General features: G+C 46.7%; 1 protein-coding gene across 3 annotated transcripts in view; it reads left to right on the plus strand.

Annotated features, from left to right (window-relative positions):
* SCAPER (S-phase cyclin A associated protein in the ER) overlaps positions 1–22906 on the plus strand; it is a 3109515-nt gene that overhangs the window by 1252946 nt on the left and 1833663 nt on the right. For all 3 annotated transcript variants that reach the window (XM_085643688.1, XM_085643687.1, XM_085643686.1), the window contains exons 19-20: positions 1468–1620; positions 2990–3097. In XM_085643688.1, coding sequence (XP_085499814.1) covers positions 1468–1620; positions 2990–3097 — 261 coding nt within the window. The remainder of the gene's footprint in view (positions 1–1467; positions 1621–2989; positions 3098–22906) is intronic.

The following is a 22906-nucleotide window of genomic DNA, read 5'->3' on the forward strand; positions in this document are numbered from 1 at the left end:
ACAGTGCTGTACACCATTGGAAAGCATACGAGCCTTAAAAGAGTCTAACATAGAGGTTTCTGAAGCTGGTAGCAAGCCCAGGGAGAGAAGATGCACACTAGAACCACACAGATTTATCTGCCTGATCACTAAGATTACATGAATGACAAAGGCACCTACAAGAATCAGAGAGCCAAAAATGTAGTAGAAAATCTGCTTTGGTGCTCCACATAAGCAAGTGTTCAGGGATTCTGTCTGTAGTATTGTAATCCTCATTACTTGAACTCAGTGATCTAAAGATTCTCGGTCATTTAAACAAAAGACCTCAAAACATAGATATGCAATAGTATTCAATGTCGAATACGGTATAGAATAGAATTGACATGTTATTGAACCCCCATCAATCAGTTACCTACCTTGCCAACACAATATGGTAAGATTGGTCTTAGAATAGTAATGTAACTTAAGCTTACGCCAAACGTACATCTGGCTATGATTCGTGAATATTTAGTAATAGGAAGACTTTTTCATGTAGCTCATTTTGTACTCCATTGCTATGGTCTATGTCTCAATGTATTTTTTCTCCACATTGAATCCTCCAGCTGCCAAGATGCATGTGAACCTTTTAGAACTTGAGCTAATATTTTGGACCTGAATGCTTTTCTCTACTCAGTAGAAGTTTTAGTCCTGATTTATACAAGAAGCTTCACTGCAGCCTGTATAAGTAACACACTGTTATGTTTTACATCAACAAATAAGGAAGTAGACCTCAGTGAAATATACAGTCTTTAAAGGGAGCTTGCATCTTTGGTGATTCTCAAGATGATCTCCGTGTTAATGGTACTCCTGGACTGCAACTTCAGCAGTTCACTAATTCTCTTCCGAGGTTAAAATACGAGGCACTTCACACGTGTAGAATCCCTTCCTAGAGGCCCGCTTGCATCTCAGGAGGTGCAGTTTCATTGCCTGAACGATACATTTAAGATGAAGAGAGGCCAGTACTAGTATTACATATTTTGTACTGCGAATGGTTAACAGGATCTTTTGAAGTAGGTTTGTGTTATAAATAAATTGAATAATACAACTGTGGACTCGATCAGATCCTGTAATCCATCAATAAATCTGTGAAGTATTTTTGGTTCTTATTACTATAGTATTATGTTTGTGTCAGTCCCCAGGCCTAGGCCAGATATTGTGGTGTGTCCTCATGTATGCAAGTTGTATACACTAATGTAAACTGTCTAACCGTGGCTCCATACAAGAGTGAGTAATTTTAGTGACTCGTAAAGACTTCACTGCAAAGCCAGATTTCATCCTTCTGCTTTGGATAGCGAGGGTAGGAGTAGAAAGGTGGTCTATCTTTTATTAACTCTCCTGAGAGATATACCTCAAGGGTCTGACAAAGCTAACATGTTGATGATACTTTATTTTGTATTTTATGAGTGCAATGAATGTGATGCCTGTTGGTATCTGGGTGTTTCTTTTTAGCATGATGAAAGCATCCGAAGGCACATGGAGCAGATTGAGCAGCGGAAGGAAAAAGCTGCCGAGTTGAGTAGTGGAAGACATGCAAACACAGACTATGCCCCTAAGCTCACGCCCTACGAGCGAGAGAAGCAGTGCACCCTGTGCAACGTCATGGTGAGTTCACGTCTTCTCTATATTGAGGTTGTTCTCTCTTTTCACTTAAATCCCTCATAGTGCCATTAGCCTTCCCCTTAATCTTTATTCTTAGTATGCATCCAGCAAACCCTTCAGACCACATGACTGCTTGCAGTGAGCGAGCACAACACCCCTCTGTTGCTGTAACATTCGGGCCACATTTGTTCCACTAATACTTAGTCTCACCGAGCACACTTTCAATCTGTTATAGTATCCAACAAACTCTTGATCCAGGTCCAGGTTCAGTTTTTATTTGTAATCTTCTCATCGCAATGCAGCCAGGTAGTTTGTTTCTCTAAACGGAGGTTGATCTTAATGTTCTCAAATGCAGAAAAACGCCAACACGTGTTTCGTCATGCAATATAATGCACAGTAGACTTCTTCAGGGCCTAGAATCCAAAGTCTGTCTGCTCGTCACTTTCTGTAACATTCTAAAGGTAGACACTCCAAATCGTAGTGTATTAGGTACTTCAAAAACCTTTTCTTGCAAGTTCAGTAGGCATCAAACTAGAAGTATCCCCATGAAATAGTACTAAATAAAGTATTTCAAAATTAGCTGTGTGCACATGGACACATTCCGTGCATAATGAAGTAGATCTCTGAGTAATACGGAGTAAAGCGCGTAGTGAGCTGATATGAATCACAAGAACGTGACCTGTACGGAGTACTGCGTCCTACACAATCAGTGTTCCCGGTAGCTACTTCATTATGACAAGCAGAGGGACTTTGGATTCTAGGCCCTGAAGAAGTCTACTGTGCATTATACTGCACGACGAAACACGTGTTGGCGTTTTTCTGCATTAGGGAACATTAAGATCAACCTCTGTTTTTAGAAACAAACTACCTGGCTGCATTGTGATGTGAAGATTACAAATAAAAACTAAACCTGGACCTAGATCAAGAGTTTGTCGGATACTATAAAAGATTGAAAGTGTGCTCAGGGGTACTTTGTATTTGTTTATTCGTCCCCTCAATTGAGGAGATCAATTTGGTTGAAGTGTTAACCAACCGTCTCTCCCTTAGAAGCACCAAGTATTGTGATATTTGTATATATAACTAACCCTAAAATTTGTTGAGCGCCCAAGGATATATTTCCTGGTTACCAAAGCATTTGAATAACACATTTGTTCCACTGCCGTCTTCTGAATCCTCAAAAGAGTTCTTTAGATACTAAATTGTGTGGCAAAGCTTTCACTTTTCTGAATATATGTAGAACTGTGTATGCGGCTTCAGAACCTTCTGTCAAACATAGGAACGCTGCCTACAATTAAAGCCATTTGAATCTGTTAATCAATTATTAACAATAAATAGGTGGTAAATGAAAGCTCCAACTTAAATCTGATTGCAGATTTCATCCGAGGTTTACCTGTTCAGTCACATTAAAGGGAAGAGGCACCAGAATGCGGTGCGCGACAATAGCAGCATTCAAGGGAGAGAGCTCTCCGATGAAGAAGTGGTATGTTTTGTAACCCATCCTCTTGATGTCAATGATTGTAGTGTTCTAATGTAAATGTTGTAAAACTCAGAAGGAAATTACTACACATAAGGAGTTTCCTACTACCTGCTGTGTTCTATCATTAAAAAATGCTTTTCAATTATGGTTAGCACACCAAGAGATTCTACCAAAGGTTTTGAATTTTCACCTTCTTGAACAACATTTATAATTCTAACATTGGATGTGATCTGTAAAGCCTTTTCTGTTAGACCAGCTCCCATTCCCATACTATATTCATCCTAACACTCTAGGGTTTACCACTAGAACCTTCATTACAAGAACCACTATCGCACGCCGATTCAGGAGCACACAGATGGTCGCACCCCTGTGCAAACACCAGACAGATGTCCCCAGCAAAAAATGTAGCAGGTGAAACGTAGTGACATTTGCCTAGGGGGAAAACTAATATTACAGGGCAAATGTTGTAGCCTCCATTCTGACCTGCAAGCTCTGAATGATTAGGAAATGCAACACTGGGGAAACCCAACCTTGTAGCATCAGTATTTTCCCAGCAGTATTACATTCCGGTAATGGACCAATGTTGTGCAATTAAAGCCTAAGTCTTCAAATGCTTTTAAAAATGTAATTTGTATTTTTTTTATTGAAAAGGATTTTCACAGATCAACTGAGCGATCAAGACATAAGTTCTGTACAGGCCAATTGGCAACAATCTCATTGCAAATGAGCATACAGAATGGTATAAATACCGTAATAAGCAGACAAATGCGTAACAATATACCCCTTGGGTATACCAAAAGGGAGCTATCGATTAGCTGAACAGTTCCGATCTGGCTTAGTTTTGCAATTAGAGCAAGGTTTTAAAATACAAAAAACAGTGTATATACAGTCAAGTGGGTAAATTTGACTATCCATGCCTAGGGAGGCCCCATTTCTGCATGAAAAGGTAGGGGTTTGCAGGATAGGGACATGTGAAGGGGAAGAGGGACAAGCAGGAGAAAGCAATAGACATGTCCTGCTCATCATCATCGAGTTTTGTCTATTCAGAATTGGTTCAATCAAAAAGTTGTAGCATCTTAAGTTTGGGGGGGGTTGAAATAAGTATATTCCAAGCGCGCAAAGTAATTAATCAAGGGTTGCCAGATGCGGGCGAAATTGAAGTTGGTGTGTGCAGTTCTATGAGTCAAAAGCTGCATTACCATAACATGCCATAAACGGGTAAACCATAAAGCCACGGGGGAGGGGAAGTGCAATGAGCTGTTTAGCAGTTAGCATGTGGCCTGCATGTCGCCCATCCGTGTGAGTTATGGCCTCCAGTTCCATATGCTGTTTTCCCAAGATAATGGTGATGTAAGAGGTTGGCTGGCAGAAGCCCAGTACGTCCTTGATATGTCCCAAAATCTCTTTCCAATAAGTAGAAATGACCGAACATGACCACCATATGTGTTGGAAATTGCCTGCAGCCGCACTGCAGTGCCAGCAAGGGTTGGTGCGATATATAGCACGAAGTCAGGACGGTGTAGATTACCACCGTGTCATTATTTTATACGCTGCCTCACACTGTTGCATGCCTCGATGTATTTTGTGGCTATCTTGCCAGTGTCTCCCACTGTTTCTGAGAGATGGCCTCAGTAGTGTCAGTTTGCTATTGGGATTGATAGGTATGTAGGTGTGGTGGGCCCGAATGTTGGAGTACTTGGTAAGTGTGGTAGATCAGCCCTCTCGTGCCATCATCCGCCCTAACTAGCACTTCAAAAAAGGTATATTGCTTGGTCGCTCCCTGGTCTTTAGTGGGTGTAAGACCCAATGTCGCTACTGAGAATACTGAAGTTGAAACTTTTCCGGTAAGTGGAACTCTTGCTTACAGTGATCAAATGTCTTGATAGAGATTCCAACAAACATGTCACGCAACGTGCAACATTCTTCCACTTCCCAACTATGTAATAATTGAGGTGCCGAAGCGAACTCTAGATTGCGAATCAAGGGTATATTGGGGGAGGGGAACGTGGTAATTCCATGTTTAAGTGCTATCTTGACCCAAATCTCAAGGACGGTCCTAGTGGGGGTCTCGAGGTAGGTATTTTGTGGGAAGCCAAGCTAGGTCCCAAAGTGGTTTGCAAGCGACAGCCTGATCCATATGGAACCAGTGTTTTTCGCTTTCCATCAACACCAATTTGAATATGAAGCACAGGTGTGCCGCCCAGTAAGATTCCCAGAGATTGGGACAATGCAGGCCTACCGCTCACTAGGGAGCATCAAAACCGAGTTCAAGAGCCTGGACCATCTCCCTTCCCATATGAAAGCTGAAATGTCTCACTGTAGTTGTAGAATATCCTCGATTGGAATGGGGGTAGAGAGTGTTCGGAACAGATATAGTATCCTGGTGAGGATGGACATTTTGACGGCGTTGAGCTGTCTGAGCCAAGATGCATGCAGGGGCCAACACCGATGAAGGCCAGTTTGAGTCCCAGATATCAAATGTTGTGTGGGGCCCACTCAAAGGGGACAATGCCTGTATATTAGGGAAATCCTGCTTGGTTATGTGAGATTTAAAGCTTGGGAATTGGACATGTTGACCCTAAAATCGGAGATCTGTTCAAAGGCCGTCAATGCTAGGACAACTGCTAGGAGAGAGGTCGTAGGCGTGAGTAGAAGATCGTCTGCCAACAGACTCCGTTTATGTGCACAGTCGTCGAAGGGGATACCTGCAATAGAATCTGTCTGCCGAATAGTGATTGCCAGGGATTCTACCACTAGGGCAAACAGCAGCAGCGTGTTCCTCTCATTAGGCGTATTAGCCTTGTGTTGGAGGCCGTTGACCCGAATGGCAGTGGTGGGGGCTTGGTAGGAAACAATGATAGGGGATATCATACTCTGCCCGAGACCAATGTTTCCAAGCACTGCCCTAAAGAATGACCCGCTGACCCTATCAAAGGCTTTCTCCGCAGAAAAGGCGGAAAGGAATGTTGTGACGCTGGGATTTCTTTACTGGATGCGCAACTCGCTGGATGTTATTCTCCCCCTGCTGATTACGGATGAAGCCAACCTGATCGGGATCGATCAGATCTGAATGAAACACATAGTGATAGATTCCTTACCTTAGAATTACCCCCAGGCGTCAGACTGGATCTGGAAAGTTTTCGTCAGCAGTACCCCTGCGTGTTGGTAGGTATCGTCGTGCTCCTCCGCGTGCGCCGTTGGCGCCGGGATGACGTCGCTGGAGCTACTTAGACGCGCCCACGCGCACTGACGTCAGTTCTTTCTTTTTTCACGCCAGTAAGCGCAGATCCTGGAAGAGCTAGTACCCCCAGTCATATTTGACTGAGGTTTTTTAGGCATTTTGTCTCATTTTTTCTCAAGTCGATCGACTTCTGGTGTTGTAGGGATGCCCGGGTTTAAGAATAAGAATATTTGCAAGTGTCAGGGTGCCTGTACCTCCATGCTCCCCCAGGCCTATGTCTGCAATATCTTTCATAAGTGCTGCTGACATCGCACCTGTACCCTGGAAAGAAGTGTGGTCACAGTCAAACTGGGGATCCCACCCCAAATTCAGATCTCCACCCAGAATGATGTCACCCTTGATGCAAATTAGATAGCTCTTGCAGCAAATTGCAGGAAGAGGTCTGATTAGGGGCATATACATGTGTTAGTGTAATGAGGCGAATGCCCCGTTGCATGGTGAGTCTAACATATCGACCATTAGCATCTCATAGCACCTTAACTATCTGGGTGCAGAATCCTATCTTGCACATGATGGTAAATCCTACTGTCCGAGTAGAGGCGCGCATGCTAAAATGGTGGCGGTATTTCTGGTGGGGCATGTGTGTACTGTCGCCCTTCAGGAGATGAGTCTCCTGGAGGTAAAATAACATCGAGGTCATGGAAAAGGAGATAGCGCCATATTAGTTTCCTCTTGTTGGGGGAGTTAAAGCCCCTAACATTGAGTGAGTGTGTCAGAAAGTGGCCATTGTGTGGGAAAGGGGAGTCAGTGGCGGTGGCAGCAGACATAAGTGGGTGGCAATGCCATGGGAGAGCGGAGGCACTGCCCAGTAAGATAGAACCTCCCTCAGTGGTGTGGATCCCGGGGCAGATTCAAGGATGAAGCCTTGTCTTAGACTCTGGGAGGTGAGGGGGCCTGGAAGAGGGCGGAGGAGGCAATGACAGTTGGATGCCTAGTGGGCGGGCACATGGGCAGTGCGGGGGCACTCCCTTGTAGAATAGTCAACCAGAAACAGAAAAACATTGTAAATTAATGCAAACTTTATAAGGCCAATGGGGCCTAACAACTCCATTAAATTCCTGCCGTGACCAGCACTCAGATGCGCCAGTCAAATCAGAGAGGTTATTCTCCAAAGGCGTAAATCAAGAGGGGTTGACCGGTAGCAGAATGCCACCATCAGACCCAAAGGGGCAATATATCCAAGGTGACATCTACCGGACCCAGACTCCCACAGCCATTGAGAGCCGGAACCGTATTTTGAGGTGGTCTTTCCTCGGGTAAGTCTGATGTTCATGGGCCATCATCGCCAGGGAGGGCAGAGCGGGCCAACATTTTCCATGCCAGGCCAGACCCGTGCCCATGGTGGAAGTCCCAAAGGAGTGTTCCACGAGCACATAGCTCCAAGGCCCAGCAATAAGTTCCAAGAGTAGGGGTCCCTTAAGCCAGTCCGATACCATGTAGCATCCCCCTTCAGCGCCACCACAGCAAGAAGTGTAGGATTACAGAGATCCCATAGACGAGTGGTCCAGGGGGGCGTCTCGTCCATGTCACGGAGGCGCTGAATCATGTCATTTTTTGTGTCCTGGGTCATTGCCGTCTTGCGAGCTTTGGCCGCGCGGCGTGGCTGCACCTGTGTCGCAAGGATTCTCTAGGGGGAAGGCGTGCCAGGTCGGACAGGTCCACTTGCAGCCCAAGAACTTGTTTGGCTTCAGTCAGCGAGTGGATAGATCATCTTTTGTCCTCCCAAGTGAACATGATGACAAAGGGGTAACTGGTAACAAATATTGAGTTTTTAAAGTTTATCTGTGATTGGGCAAAAATCCCTGTGGCAACGTAGTGTGGCGAGGGAGAGGTCCTGAAATATTTGAACAGTGTAGCCGTGGAATATTAGTTCAGATTTGCCCCGCGCTGCTTTTAGGATGGCTTCTTTTTCAATGAAAAAATGAACTTGCGCCAGATAGATTCCGAGCGTCCCCGGGCAGGTGCCACGCGCTGTGCTCTACACAAAGCCGAAGGGGAAGCATCATCATCCCCACCGATTGTGTGTAGAAGCTCCACTGTAAAAGCCATAATATCACTGCTCTCTGCCCCCTTCCGCGCCCCCATGATGCTTATGTTGTTCCGACTGCTCCTATTTTCAAGGTCTTCCTGCTTCATTTAGAGCTTTATGTGGTGTTCCTCCAGCACCACCACTCTCTGCCAGAGCATTTCTTCATTTTCTGAGCGAGCGTTTACTGTGCGTTCCAGGTTGTCCACTCGACCCCCAAAGACATTAATGATATGTGCTATTACTTTGCCCCTTTACAGTCATGGGGAATTGACAATGCCAAGTGTGGTATATTCCTGTAAATGACACTCTCCCACGACCACGAAGTGAGATCAAGATTTATTAATACGACTCCCCCAGAGCAGCCGCCTTTCACTCCGCTCTACATTCAACTGCCCCTAAATAACATTCCACTGTAACTGTTTCAGTTCCACATTCCAAATGCGAGGCATTGCATAACATTTATTATAACATATGTTCCTGTTTTAGAACGCATGCATAAAATAAATATAGAATAAACCTAGCAATGCAAAATCTGTTAATTAAACAAACCTGAGAAAATCACAAACTTGAGTACTCAATTACCTTATGAAACATTAAGCATTTGGTATCCATGAGAAGTATCACCACTCGTCAGCTGCACACAAAATTTCTGTATTTCTGCATACCTCATTTGGGCACTAATTTTTTTTTTAATAACTTTATTTGCATTTCGTCAAACATACAGGTAACAGAAAAGATATAAAAGAAAACAAATATGAGGCAGGGACAGGTGACCAATACAAGTGCGACGAGGTTTGTTTTACATTTCGCAGGAACAGTAGCCAACCATGACCAATATTAGTTCCATGCAACAGGTAAAGAACAGCAGAGTGTCATTGTCAATCAGTGCATCTAAGGTAATCAACCAAAGTGTCACACATTCATGTCCGTTCGGGAGACAGAGCGTTCGCCGTGTCTCGACCTGGCGTCATTGCTGTGTCCATGCGCCCATATGACATTCCACATGTATTCCTGCACCTGATTGCCCAAGTTGGGAAATAAAGCAAACTTGATACAGTGCATATAATCCACCAATCAAACAAAACAACACAAAAAGGCAAACCATTGTCAAATTGTCACGCCTGGGTCAGAATATGTAGCGGAAATGTGCTGCCATCTTATCTAAGCTGGATTAAGCTCATTGCCCCATCCCCCTAGTGCCCAAGAGGATAAGCAGCTGTGCCTCACCCTCCCCGGCACGCAAGTGCCTTGGAAATTTCTCCTCCTCCCATGGTGTCACTCGGTCTATTCCGTGCCTAGGGCGCCATGTATCTGGGGGTCGGTGTTTGTGTCCCACACGCCAACCGCCTGCGAGGAGCTACTCCCGGCCTCCCCGTCTGCGTGCGACAGATCCGCGAGTATAGGGTCCCAGAATTGCGCAATCGGGTATTTACGTAACTCGGATATTTCCTCCATGTGTAGTGACATGCTCTCCGCCCGTGCCCATAAGAGGAGTGAATTTTTCCAGCTGGCAACAGCGGGGGGGTCGGCATGCTGCCATCTTTTAGTGATCAGCCTTTTCACTACTATGACGACTAGGTTGATAAATATGGATGTAGCCTTGTGTTTCTTCGGCCTGGGGTCGAAGCCCAAGATGCACGCCTCCCATGTTTGTGGCAGTGCTCTGCCAGTGCATGTCGCTAGTGCCGCAGTGACTTCTTGCCAATATGTATGTAAGGAAGCACAGGACCATAACATCTGGAGGAAGTCCATATTAGTCTGTAAACAGCGGGGACATGCTGAGGTGGTCATGTGAAAATATTTGTTCAGTTTGTCCAGGGAGAGGTACGCTCTGTGCGTAATATATGTCTGTATGAGCCTTAATCTGGAGTTCCGTGATGTATACATAGGGGTGGCTAAGAGTATATCCCATTCACGATCTGACCATGGATTCCCCAGTCTGCCTCCCACTTCGTACGGAGGGCTACCATAGGCTGCGTTGTGTGTGTGAGTAATGCTTCCGCCAACCAATGTACAATATGGGACCCATTTTCCATGACGTAAAGGTATTGCAGCAGGAGGTGCATCTCTGGCGCGGATGTAATGTCGCCCCATGCCGCAGAGAGCGAGCTCTTAATGGATTCATGAAGCAGGAATTGTCCTGCCTCTAAATCATATTCCTCCGTCAGGGTCTCCAACCGTATCCAGTTGAACTCGGCGTATAGATCGCCCAGAGTACATAAGTCTGCTGTATGCCAGTGTGTCGATGCCCCATTAGAAGTGCCCGCCCTACCCCTGGGCGTCCCCAAAAGTGGCAGCGGCGGGGCGTACTCATTTCGGCACTCATACCAGCAAATGTTTCTTGGTTATCACCACATCTTGCTTTGTGATTGTCATCCCGCTCCATCTGAACACCTTCTGCACCCATCAACCATTTTCACCAATCTGCTCTTACTCCATCTAGATCCATCATTCAACTCCACATAACCTCTCCCAGCCCTTTTCATCACTTGGGTTTGGAAAATGCAGACTTACCATTTCTCACACACCATGGTAACTTGACCAAAACTGTTTGACCCCAGAACACATCAAATCCCTTGGCTTTACATCTCTTATCGAAATACTTCTTATGCAACATTTGTTTTTTATACACCTTCCTTTGCAGTTCCTCAACATCTATATCTGCACTCCCCTGAATCGACCTCATAGACACTCATAGACAGTATGAACTTGGGTTTCATTTTCCTCAGCAATTCAAATACTGTCAAACAATGAATACTTGTTCTATACGCCCACGACATCTGACTGACCTGTTCTAACACATTTTTCACTGAAGAGACTGAATGTTGGTTTTCAAGATTTTATAATTGTTGCCACACTACAAACGTTCTTTAACGACATTCTTCACATTCTGTCCATGCCTGGCCACCAAAACCGTTCCAAAACAGTTCCCTCAACCTGCATTTTGTCTTATTCCTACCTAAATATCCTTGATGACCACACTCATACCTCTCAGGACAGCAGGAGGAATAAGCTTACCTCCCCTTCTTACACCCCATTCACCAGTACTCAAATAATCTTTAACATTATTATAGTGCTTACAACAGTAACATCAACAGACCAACCAACTATAATGCATTTGTACCACCTAGTCCTTCACAGCATCCAACTACTGTTTGCAGTAACAGATTTCTCATCAAAACATTACACACTTGCAATCCATCCAAATTCTTGCAAATCATCCCCAGAATGCACCCGCTTTTCATGAAATGTCTTGTTTCTTGACAGTTTGTCTCCTGAGGCTTGAGCCGGGAGGTAGTGTCTGCGCTCATTATCACTATTGAAGTTTATTTAATTGTATGCGCGCTCGCTTTGCTTTGCACATTGTGTTTTATCTGAGTTTTTATCTGTTCTATCTGCTACGCTACGCTTTTAAAATGTTTTAAGCATCGCCACATCCGGCTTACCTTTGCCGCTTGTGCAGGGTGTTTGGGACAGGCGGTCTAACTCAATAGGCACCCCGGCCTCAGTCACAGTTACCGGGGGGACGCCATCTTAAACCCATGCTACCACGGGCGCGCCGCTGGCGTGCCAAAGGCGCGCCTAAGGCAAGCCCGTCTGCGCCCGTTCACGCCTGGACGTCGCCAGACGCCAGACATGCTGCTAGTTTAAGCCCTATGCTGCTTAAATACACTAGAGAATCTCTAATATCCATCGGCCAAAGTGTATATCCTTGTCAATCTCTACCCAGAGTAGTGCTGGAGGGGCCCTTCTGTTGTAATAGTTGTAGGTATAACTCATACCCTGCACTGCCTCCTCCACCCTCAAATCGGATTAAGACCCCTTTTAAAATACTTTATCTGAATGTGCGTTCTCTAGTCAAGCACTATAGTGAGATTCACGACCTCATTGAGCACGAGTCGCCGGATGTATTTTTTATTACTGAAACTTGGCTCAACAAAGACACAATAATTGAACCCGGCCTCGCTCTTCCTTTGGGATACACCATTCAAACCATTAATAGAGAAACTAGAGGTGGGGGTCTGGCTGTGATTTTTAAATCTTCCCTGCACTGTATTTTTGTCAAGGAGGACGTGGCAGGGTGCGAGTGCGCCCGTTTTACCCTATCTCTCAATGCTAACTACTCCTTCTCTGGCTTTTTGGTCTATCGCCCTCCTGGCCCTTCAGCAGAATTCAAAGTAGCGATCATGGAAGCCGTCCATGTATGGGCTATGAGATCAGTCAATTTCAGCCTTATTGGTGACCTAAATATCCATTTTGATTTCCTGTCAGACTCAGAAGTCAGCTCTCTGATTGCAGATTTTGAAGCCTGTCAACTAAGGCAACTGGTACTGAGTCCCACCCATATGGCTGGACACCTACTAGATCCAGTTTTTTCCAATATCTCCTCCCTCTTGGTTCAACCACCCAGTCCGGTCTGTTGGACCGATCACTACCTCATTACCATCTTTCTCCCCCAGGTGGGGGCTATGCCTAGAGCTCCCTCCAAGGCCACTCTCAAACGTTGTTGGCACAAACTCAGGCTGGACGATCTTTTGGCCCTCCTGGCCTCTCGCACTCCTAGCCTTGATACCAACCCAGAACAAGCCTATAAGACTATTTGTGAGTGGATTTTTGCGGCACTAGACTCTCTTATTCCCGCTAAATGGTCCAAGGGCCGTGACTCTGGTTCCAATCCTTGGTACTCTGACTCCTTGGCGGCCATGCGGACTGTGTGTAAACAACGTGAACGAGCCTGGAGGAGGAACTACTGCCCTGTAGGAAAAAAACTGTATCAGGATGCTATCAAATGCTATCATAAAGCCATACAGTCAGCACGTGCTGCCTTTATCACAAACCAGATAGCTTCTAGCAACAATCCCACCAAATGTATTTTCAAGATTCTGAGTGATTTTAAAAAGAGGAAGGATCCTTCTACCTCTCCTATCACTTCGGCACAATACTGTGAAGATCTGGCTTCCTACTTTGTACAAAAAGTAGAAGCCATTTATAAAAACTTCCCCAACTGTTCTAGGGTTTTAGAGAACCCTTTAATATCAATCTCTAATGCCATACTAAAGGTCATTCCCCCCATTTCTCTGGAGGAGTTTTTCACTTTGAGTGCCAAAGTTAAGTCTGGCTCTCCTCTTGACCCCATGAGACCGGCTCAGTTTAGGGAGTGCCTACCTGTACTTCTCACTCCTCTATTGCTGACCATTAATTCCTCTCTCAGCATGGCAGTGGTCCCCACGGCCTGGAAGCAAGCTAAAGTGCTCCCATTGCTCAAGAAACCATCACTGGATCCCACTAAACCCGAAAACTTTCGACCAATCTCTCTCTTGCCCTGGGTTGCTAAAGTGGCGGAGGCCCACGTCAATAAAGTCCTCTCGGACTTTTTAAACAACAGTAAGATCCTAGACCGGTCTCAGAATGGCTTCCGCGCTGGCCACAGCACCGAAACTCTCCTGGCGGTTAGTGAGCATTTGCGGTCCATTCTAGATGAAGGTCAAACTGCGGCACTCATTTTGCTCGATTTGAGTGCCGCGTTTGACACGGTCTCTCATAAGATCTTACTGCGCCGGCTTGAGGCGGCTGGAGTAAAAGATCTAGCTCTGGAATGGTTCCTCTCTTTCCTGTCAGATAGATCTTTCCAGGTGTATGCTCCCCCTTTTGCTTCTTCCATCCAGCATATCAAGCAGGGAGTCCCTCAGGGCTCGGCCTTAAGTCCGGCTCTGTTTAACCTCTATTTTCAGCCTCTGGCAGTAGTCGCACGCGACCATGGTCTTAGTTTGGTTTCATATGCGGACGACACCCAGATGGTGGTGGCCCTCTCTGATGATCAGGCCAACGGTGCCCCCCAGTTCCGTAAAGGACTTAAGGCGGTGGCTGGCTGGCTGACGGAGAACTGTCTTCAGCTCAACGCCAATAAATCCGAGGTGTTACTGGTGGGGAAGGACAAGGGACTTTGGAACACTCAGTGGTGGCCTTCCACCTTGGGCACGGCCCCCACTCCCAAGCAGGTGGTAAAGAACCTTGGTCTTTGGCTCGATTCCACCCTAGGTTTCCAAGATCACACCAAAAAAACTGCAGGCACCTGTTTTGGCCTTCTGCGTGGTCTAAAGCCCATTACACAGCCTGGTGAGGAACACGCACAGGCTCCCTGTTCTAGTCTGAGCGCCGATCCATGGTGCACAAACCAATGCTATGTTATGTTAAAAAATATTTATAAAGCGCACATATACCACACGGTTTCATTACAGCATTGTGCTTGGCTCAGGGGAGCCTGTGTGCTGGGTGCTTTTTGTTTAATTAATCCCCCTGCACTCCTTTGCCTCACCTCCCCCGTCTGGTAGCTGCCGCTACTGAATTTGCCATGAATTTAGCATAAAACTCAATCACCCCTCAGAAAGATTTCAAATCCTATTTGCTACACGGTTACCATGGTGTTGACAATACTGTTCACCAGTTTTCTCGAGGTCTAACACCATTGGCATTAATGGTGTGTCTTAAGTACGTTACACTACTGACTTTTAGTCTGCATTTCTCCAGTTTGACCGTTAAGCCTTTGTTCTGCAATCTCTCCAAGACATCCTTCAACCTAACCTCATGGTCTTCCTCATCTTTACCACATATCAAGATATCATCTTTGAATAGTTTACCCCAATCATATCACCAAATAATCTTTTAAATAACCCTCTGAAAAACCGATGACGCGGATGCCAAGCCAAATGGCATTTCCTTAAAACGATACATGCCAAACAGTGGAAAGAAAGACGTTAAATGTTTGGAGGCCTCATGCAGTTCAGTCTGGTGATATGCAGACGATAAATCTATTATGGAAAACCACTCTCTTTCCAACCGTAGCAACCATCTCATTTATGTTTTGCAAAGGATGCCTATCTACCCAAATAGCATTATTTAGATTGCGAACATCAATACACATCCTGTTGAATTGATCTGATTTCCGTACAACCACAACAGGTGCTAGCCTTTCCGGTAGTTTTTTAAACTCGACTTAGACATCCTCCCTCTCAGTTAACGGTAAACTCTGGACGTTGTGGACTCTAGGTTGACACCCCAACGTAATACAATCTGATGCTTGAAACCTTTCATTTTCCCCTGCTCATTCATCAAAACGTCTGGAAATGCTTGCACAACTACCCCTCCTTGTGCAGTGGCATCCACCATAACAACCTGCTCATGGGCACCTGGGTGCAAGTGTACACCCATGACAGATTGGTGTATGAGACCAAATAAAGGTGCACTTTTTTAGCAACGTACTCTCCCTCGTCTACCCCCCCCCCCCCCGAAATGTCCTTGTTGTATGCAGTTAAAGCAATGAAGAATCCTAGTAACTCCACACATTCACCATTATATGACTTCAATTTGACATCTGGTTTAAGCAATTTTGTTTTTAAAGTTGTCACGTATATGTGAGAAAACCTCGGACGTTACCGTGAACATACCCCTTTCCCGCTCCTACCAGCGGACCTTACCCGGGGAGACCGTCCTCGAACTATCTCGCTGTCGGCCAAAACCAGTACGGACGCTGACCCCGCCCCCTGACCCTCAGGCCTGGACAGGTCCTGGCGCCGACGAGAAAGACCCGGAAGGGGGAGGGACTAACCCCGGATGTAATTCTCTGCTACAGGAGAAAAGAAGGATCGCAACAGAGAACGGACGCACGTGTGCCGGAGAGAGACGGGAGAAAGGCGAAGTATCGAAGTCGGAGCAGGAGGAAGAAAGAAGCGAAGCAGAGGACGAGGAGCAGCGTGACGAGGAACCGGAGCAGAGGAGGACGGGGCCGGCGCAGCGAGGAGTGAGCGCGACGAGGCCGAGTCCAGAAGCGGAGGAAGCAGAGGAGGCCCCGGACGAGACGTGGTGCGAGGACTGGTGGACCCCACAGGAGGAGGCTGGAGAGCGGCCGCAACCAGGAAGTGTTGCGGCGGGGCCGGTGAGTGGCTAAACCACGGGGAAACGGGACCGGGAAGCGGGTGGCAGAAGGGAGGAGGGTGGTTACAGGGTTACAGGGTCACAGGGTGTTGCTTCACAGGGTGTTGCTTTGTATGGTGCCGCATTTTAGAACGTCTCTCTTCCCCTTTTCACCTTCCCGAAGGAACACATCCAGAGTACCCACGACGTCCCTGGTAACCGGGTCTTTCAACTCCCTGTACAAAACCTAGACCCTATGTCCAGTGCCCTAACACTTCCATCCCCTACAAATCTACACGGGTACGGTGACGGATCTTTTTACTTCAGTATAGCATAGACAGGTCAAAGTCCCTGACGGCCTCTCGTTTGTCTCTTTATTCCTCTCATGAGCCTCCCTGGGGAACCCACCTCGACCATCCCAGAGTCATCAAGTAGAGAGGGAGACCGTCCCAAAGAAGAAGAAGAAGAAGAAGAAGAAGAAGAAGAGATCGTGAGACCACGCCAAAAGCCCCTGAAACCTGACTCAACTGCCATACCTACTGCTATACCAATAAAAATCTACCCACTGGCTCATTACATTCAGCCTCCGCGTCTGTTTATCCGGCCCGCCCTCCCACAGTATATAATAATCTTATTCAGATATAATGGTATATGTAGCTCCTGAATCAACCAACATTGAAAAAGGATTACCATCAATTTCAATCACACACTTGGGGTTTTTTACACTCAACCACCTTTCCTTATCATAATCAATCACAGTTGAAGACACTACCTGTTCATCAAATTCATTGGACTCCCCTATGGCATCTTCGCCTACAAGAAAAAATAATTCGATCAGCATACAATTCGACACCTCTCGTGTCCTCATTACTGTCACAAACTACCCCTACATACTTAACACCTGACCTTTTACACATGTGTGCATAATGACCCAATTTCTTGCAATGTAAACTAGTTACATTCCTTGCAGTGCACAACTTGTCATTAGCCCAATGGTTCCAGCTATCACACCTTATACACACATTCCTCTCTACAGCTATACGCTTCCCTTTAAATTTGTCAGCTCTTTCACTACCTGGTTTTTCATTATTTGATTTTTCACTTTTAAACTTGCCTTTCACCACACGAACATTTGACTCATCACGATCACTATCATTCTTCACTATATCCACATTGACGGTTTTGACACACTTGTTAGTTAAATCTTCACTTCTGACAATATCCAAAGCTTCTAACAAAGTGGGATTTTGAGCACTCCATAACCTTTTCTGAATCGCAACATTAGAAGTATGCATCATTAACTGATCACAAAATGTACTACTCTTGATTCCCTGTGAAAGCACAATTAACTAAGAGTGCCCTCAATCCAGTCACAGATGCATCAATAGATTCATCAGCTGTCTGAAGATAAGAGAAAAACTTGCACCGTTCAAGAATAATATTAGTTTGTTGCCAAAATACAAATCAAGTTGTTTCATAGATTCTGCATAAAATAACACATTATCCCCTTTCTTCAGATCTGGTAGAGTATGTTATATCCTCAAACCCTCTTTTTCTAATGAGGCTTGTTTCCTTTCATCTGCCATCCTTTCATTTTCTTGTGCTAAAATGGTCCCTAGGGAGGTAGGGATAGGAAGTAACAAATGAATACAGACCCAATCAGTGCTGTATTGGTTAACTTATCCAGCCGGACAGAGGTTCAATATTTAATTTATCAGCAAGTTTTTGGGATATAAACAAACACAAATACTGAAAAGTGGGACACAAGCCTGCATCCTACTACACAAACATAAAATAGGGAGAACATTTAAGCGAGGCTCAGGCAACGCTTACTGTTTATTTTGACAAGTAGTATGAATTTTATGAAACAAATCGCAAGTAACGTCTCTACACAGTTAATAATGACATCACATTTAGTGCATGAGGCGTTTTAAGGTGTCGACGGCGTTTCGATCCAAGTGAGCAATGCGTGGATCATCTTCAGGACATTATATTAGCATGCCTGTATATAAGTGCCTAAGACAATCGGGGAAGTCCGGAGGGCCTGCCACGAGACTGTGGGTGTGACAACACCGGATGCGGAAACATCCGGTCTCGGTAGGGGCTCCGGCCGTCGCAGATATGCGGTACTGGCAGGTTGAGGATCAAGGGGCACTTCAGGAGGGGCTGCGTGTAATACGACTTTGCGATGGCAGTGCGATGGCCTCAAGTAAAGAAATTGGAGGGATTCACGGGAGTGGACTTCGCGATGGCAGCGCGATGGCCTCAAGTAAAGAAATTGGAGGAATTCAAGGAAGTGGAGCCACAGGCGTGTGCTCGGACGGCATAATGACAAATAGTCGATGAATGCGCCGTGCTGCTCAAGGGGTCAGCATCCACTATCCCGGATGCTGACCCCCTGAGCAGCACGGCGCATTCATCGACTATTGGTCATTACGCCGTGCGAGCACACGCCCGTTTCTCCACTTCCTTGAATTCCTCCAATTTCTTTACTTGAGTCCATTGTGAAGGCGTATTACACGCTGTCCCTCCTGAAGTGTGCCCTGAAGTGCCCCTTGATCCTCGACCTGCCAGTACCGCATATCTGCGACGGCCGGAGCCCCTACCGAGCCTGGATGTTTTCGCATCTGGTGTTGTCACACCCACAGTCTCGTGGCAGGCCCTCCGTACTTCCCCAATTATCTTAGGCACTTATATACAGGCATGCTAATGTAATGTCCTGAAGATGATCCACGCATTGCTCACTTGGATCGAAACGCCGTCGACACCTTAAAACGCCTAATGCACTAAATGTGATGTCATTATTAACTGTGTAGAGACGTTACTTGCGATTTGTTTCTTAAAATTCATACTACTTGTCAAAACAAACGGTAAGCGTTGCCTGAGCCTCGCTTAAATGTTCTCCCTATTTTATGTTTGTGAAGTAGGATGCAGGCTTGTGTCCCACTTTTCAGTATTTGTGTTTGTTTATATCCAAAAAACGTGCTGATAAATTAAATATTGAACCTCTGTCCGGCTGGATAAGTTAACCAATACAGCACTGATTGGGTCTGTATTCATTTATCTGAAAGAAACACGTTAGTTAGATTCCTTACCTTAGAATATCCCCAGGCGTCCGGTTGGATCCGGAAAGATTTTTCGTCAGCAATACCCTTGCACGTCGCTAGGCGTCATCTGCGGCTCCGCGTCCGTCGTTGGTGTCGTGATCGCCGGGATGACGTCGTCGGAGTACTTAGACGCTGCCCTCGCGCGCTGACGTCAGTTCTTCTTTTTTCCGTGCCAGTAAGCGCAGATCTGGGAAGAGCATACCCTTTAGTCACTTTTGGACTAAAATTTTTGAACTTTTTTGGTTCCTCTTTCGAGTCGACCTCGACTCCTGGTGCCGGTATGGATGCCCGGGTTCAAGCCGTGCGACTCCTGTCACTTACTGATGTAGGTCACCGATCACCACTGTCGGTGTCTCTACTGCCTTGGGGCCGACCATGATGCCGAGTCATGCCTCGACTGCCGGGCCTTGACCTCAAAGGCTAGGCGGGAGCGGTCCCGCAAGCTGCTCGAGATCCAGCAGTCGGCTCCGCGCCGCTCCAGGTCCCGGTCGAGGAGGAGGTCGAGGGACCGGTCGCGGAGGCGCAGCCATCACCGCTCGTCTAGATTGAAGTCCTCGCATTCCGGTAAGTCGAGGCACAGTAAGAAGAAGTTGAAGAGGCGACATCGCTCTTCTGACTCGGCTGAGGGTTCAGGTGGCACCACCCGCGCGGCTCCGTTAGAGCCGCAGGAGTCGCATCTGGCCCCATACCCTCCGGTCCCTGGGCCTAATGAGACTCCGGGCGAGATCCGAGACTTCCTCGTGGCCATGAGGAGTCTCGCTCCGCCGTCGAGGCCCGTCGGCGCGCCTTCGGGCCCCGCAGGTCCGACTGGGAGGCCTAGCGAGACGGCGGCTCCGGCCCCGGCGCCGTCGTCGGCTTCGGTCCCGACGCCGCAGGCCCCTGTGGGATCCAGGCCTGGATCCTGGTCCACGCCGGTTGACCTTACGACCCCTCCGCTGGCGCCGACCCCTTCGGTGCAGCCCCCGGCGCCGGTTCAGTCAGGGTCCGGCGCCGTCTCCGGCGCCGATGGATGAGCGATTCATCTACCGCCCGGCTCCGACCTTTCAGCCTGTCTATCAGGAGTCGGATGACGGGGACGACTGGGAGGGTTCTGAGAACCCTCTGGCACAGCAGTGCCAGTTAAGTCGGGACTGGGCAGAAGAGCTGGGGGATACCAGTGGTCTCGACACCTCACCTGACACTGGCTTCATCTCTCCACCCTCCGTGGCTACGGAGGAGGGTGCTACCTATTCTGTGGTGCTGCGCAGGGCTGCTGAAGCCCTTCATCTGGAGCTCCCTGCAGTGGCCGTGAGGACAAACCTCCTCACTGAAGTGCTTCAACCGCCAGTAAGCTCCTCGGAGCCTCTACTGCAGATCAATGAAGGACTGACTGACGTTCTGATGGGCACCTGGTCCAAGCCCTCCACAGTCACTCCTATGGACTGGAACGTGGCCCGGCGCCACCGCCCCGCACCGGGCGACCCCAGCTTTCTGTTGGTGCACCCCACCCCTGAGAGCCTGGTTATCCAGGCCTCTACATCCCAGACCGCCTTCCCGTCCACTCCTCCGGATCGGGAATCCAAAAGGTTGGAACAGTTTGGGAAGGAGCTGTTTTCCTCCCTCAGTTTGGGGTTGTGGTCTATCAACACCACGTGCCTTTTGGACCGTTACACCCACTCTTTGTGGGATACGGTGGCGGACGTTAACATTAGTTAGTTAGGTTCCTTACCGCCCCACCCATCCTCCCCGTTCTGTGAACTGATATCTAGGGTTAAGGTCATCCCTTTCAGGGCCCTAGATTCATGGCACCAGTGTCGGCTCTGCGTTCCTGGTGCGGAAAGCTATGTACAAGAACTGACGTCAGCGCGCGAGGGAGGCGTCTAAGTACTCCGATGTCATCCCGGCGATCACGACGCTTACGACGGACGCGGAGCCGCAGACGACGCCTAGCGACGCGCAAGGGTATTGCTGACAAAAAATCTTTCCGGATCCAGCCTGACGCCTGGGGATATTCTAAGGTAAGGAATCTAACTAACCAATGTTTCTTACCGAAGGTAAGTAACTTGTTCTTTACTTCCTATCCCTACCTCCCTAGGGACCATTGTAGCACAAAATAATTGATTCCCGAGGTCCCTGGCTGACTTTACTTGGGTCCCCTTGTTGTTTGAAAAGATCCTTTCATTTTCAGCAGCCAACATATATATTTTAAAATCGTCGATCCACTCTTCCCATGGAATTGACGAATCCCCAGGATTGACCAAAAACGACGGTGGAACAGCCAGATTGCGTGTCATACTTCGTCCTTCAAACCCAAAAATATACTGAAAAAATAAACTGTGCACACTGGAAAAGTTACTGCCAAAATCATGGTAAGCACATTACAGTAAACAAATGCAGGTTGCACACACTAATGGTAAAATAAATAAGGTAACATTGGTGGAATAAATTATGCAAATTCTAAGCAATTACTGCCAAAACATGGTATGCACATCACTGTAAACAAAGGATGCTCTTGAAAACCCCGATCAAATAAACAATCGCCTCTCGGTAAACAAAATACATGATGCGCATACAAATGGCACTTAAATCTATGAGGCAATAGGTGTGACACGGTACAGCACACACAGTTGTAGGATTCCTTAGGTGTGCGCATCATCGTGAACCTTGAATCGTAGGAGGATCGGAAAGGAAGTTGCACGATGTGACTCGCTCACTGGCGCACGTCCCTTCTCTTGCCAGCATGCATCGTGCTCGTGTGTCCGTTGAATCTACAGACCTTGAATTCACCAAATAAAGCTTAACCACGGGTCCCGCTGCAACCATGGTTCCCGCTTCAACTGTGCTGTCAGTCCACTGTACCCGAACCAGGTATCACAAACAAACTCCTTCACCGTTGTCAGGAGTGGATTTTGGGGAAGCTTCTAGCTCATCGCCAAAACATGTGGTAAGTTCCACCAATACACTCTTGTACAAACAAGATTTAGTAATACAACGGCCCAAGAGCAGCCGCCTTTCATGCCGCTCTACATCCAATTGCCCTTCTAATTGCTGCACTTCCTCGCGTTCACCATTCCAAACGCGAGGCACTTATATTATTATAACATCAAGGAGCTTGTAAATTATTTACGTTTAAAAACTTTTTAACCGTTTATGTCAGTTGGAAGCTGATCCCAGCATCAGTCAGAAATCAAAAATGCATTGTTGGTATGGGGCTGAAGTACGAAAAATTACTGTTTCTAAAAGATCTCAAAGACTTTATTTGAGAACTGTTTTCTCCCTTTAACTCTTATCTCACATTTTCTTTTGTTTCAAGTTTTCACTTTTTCTGTACCTTACTTGCCTTGTTTCCTTTCTATAGCTTTTCTACCTCCATTTAATTAATAGTTGTATTATATTAATATTGTGATATCTGGCTGTACGAATAATGCCAACTCTTTAGGGTTTCCAACCTTTTCTGTAATAAGAGCTCAGTGGCCAAAACAGCAGCGATCACCTCAGTTCATCAGACATGGTTGACAGTAGTTATGCAAAAAACCTTTCTCAAT

This window comes from Triturus cristatus, chromosome 3_1 (genome assembly GCF_964204655.1).
Source record: "Triturus cristatus chromosome 3_1, aTriCri1.1, whole genome shotgun sequence".
Taxonomy (NCBI): domain Eukaryota; kingdom Metazoa; phylum Chordata; class Amphibia; order Caudata; family Salamandridae; genus Triturus; species Triturus cristatus.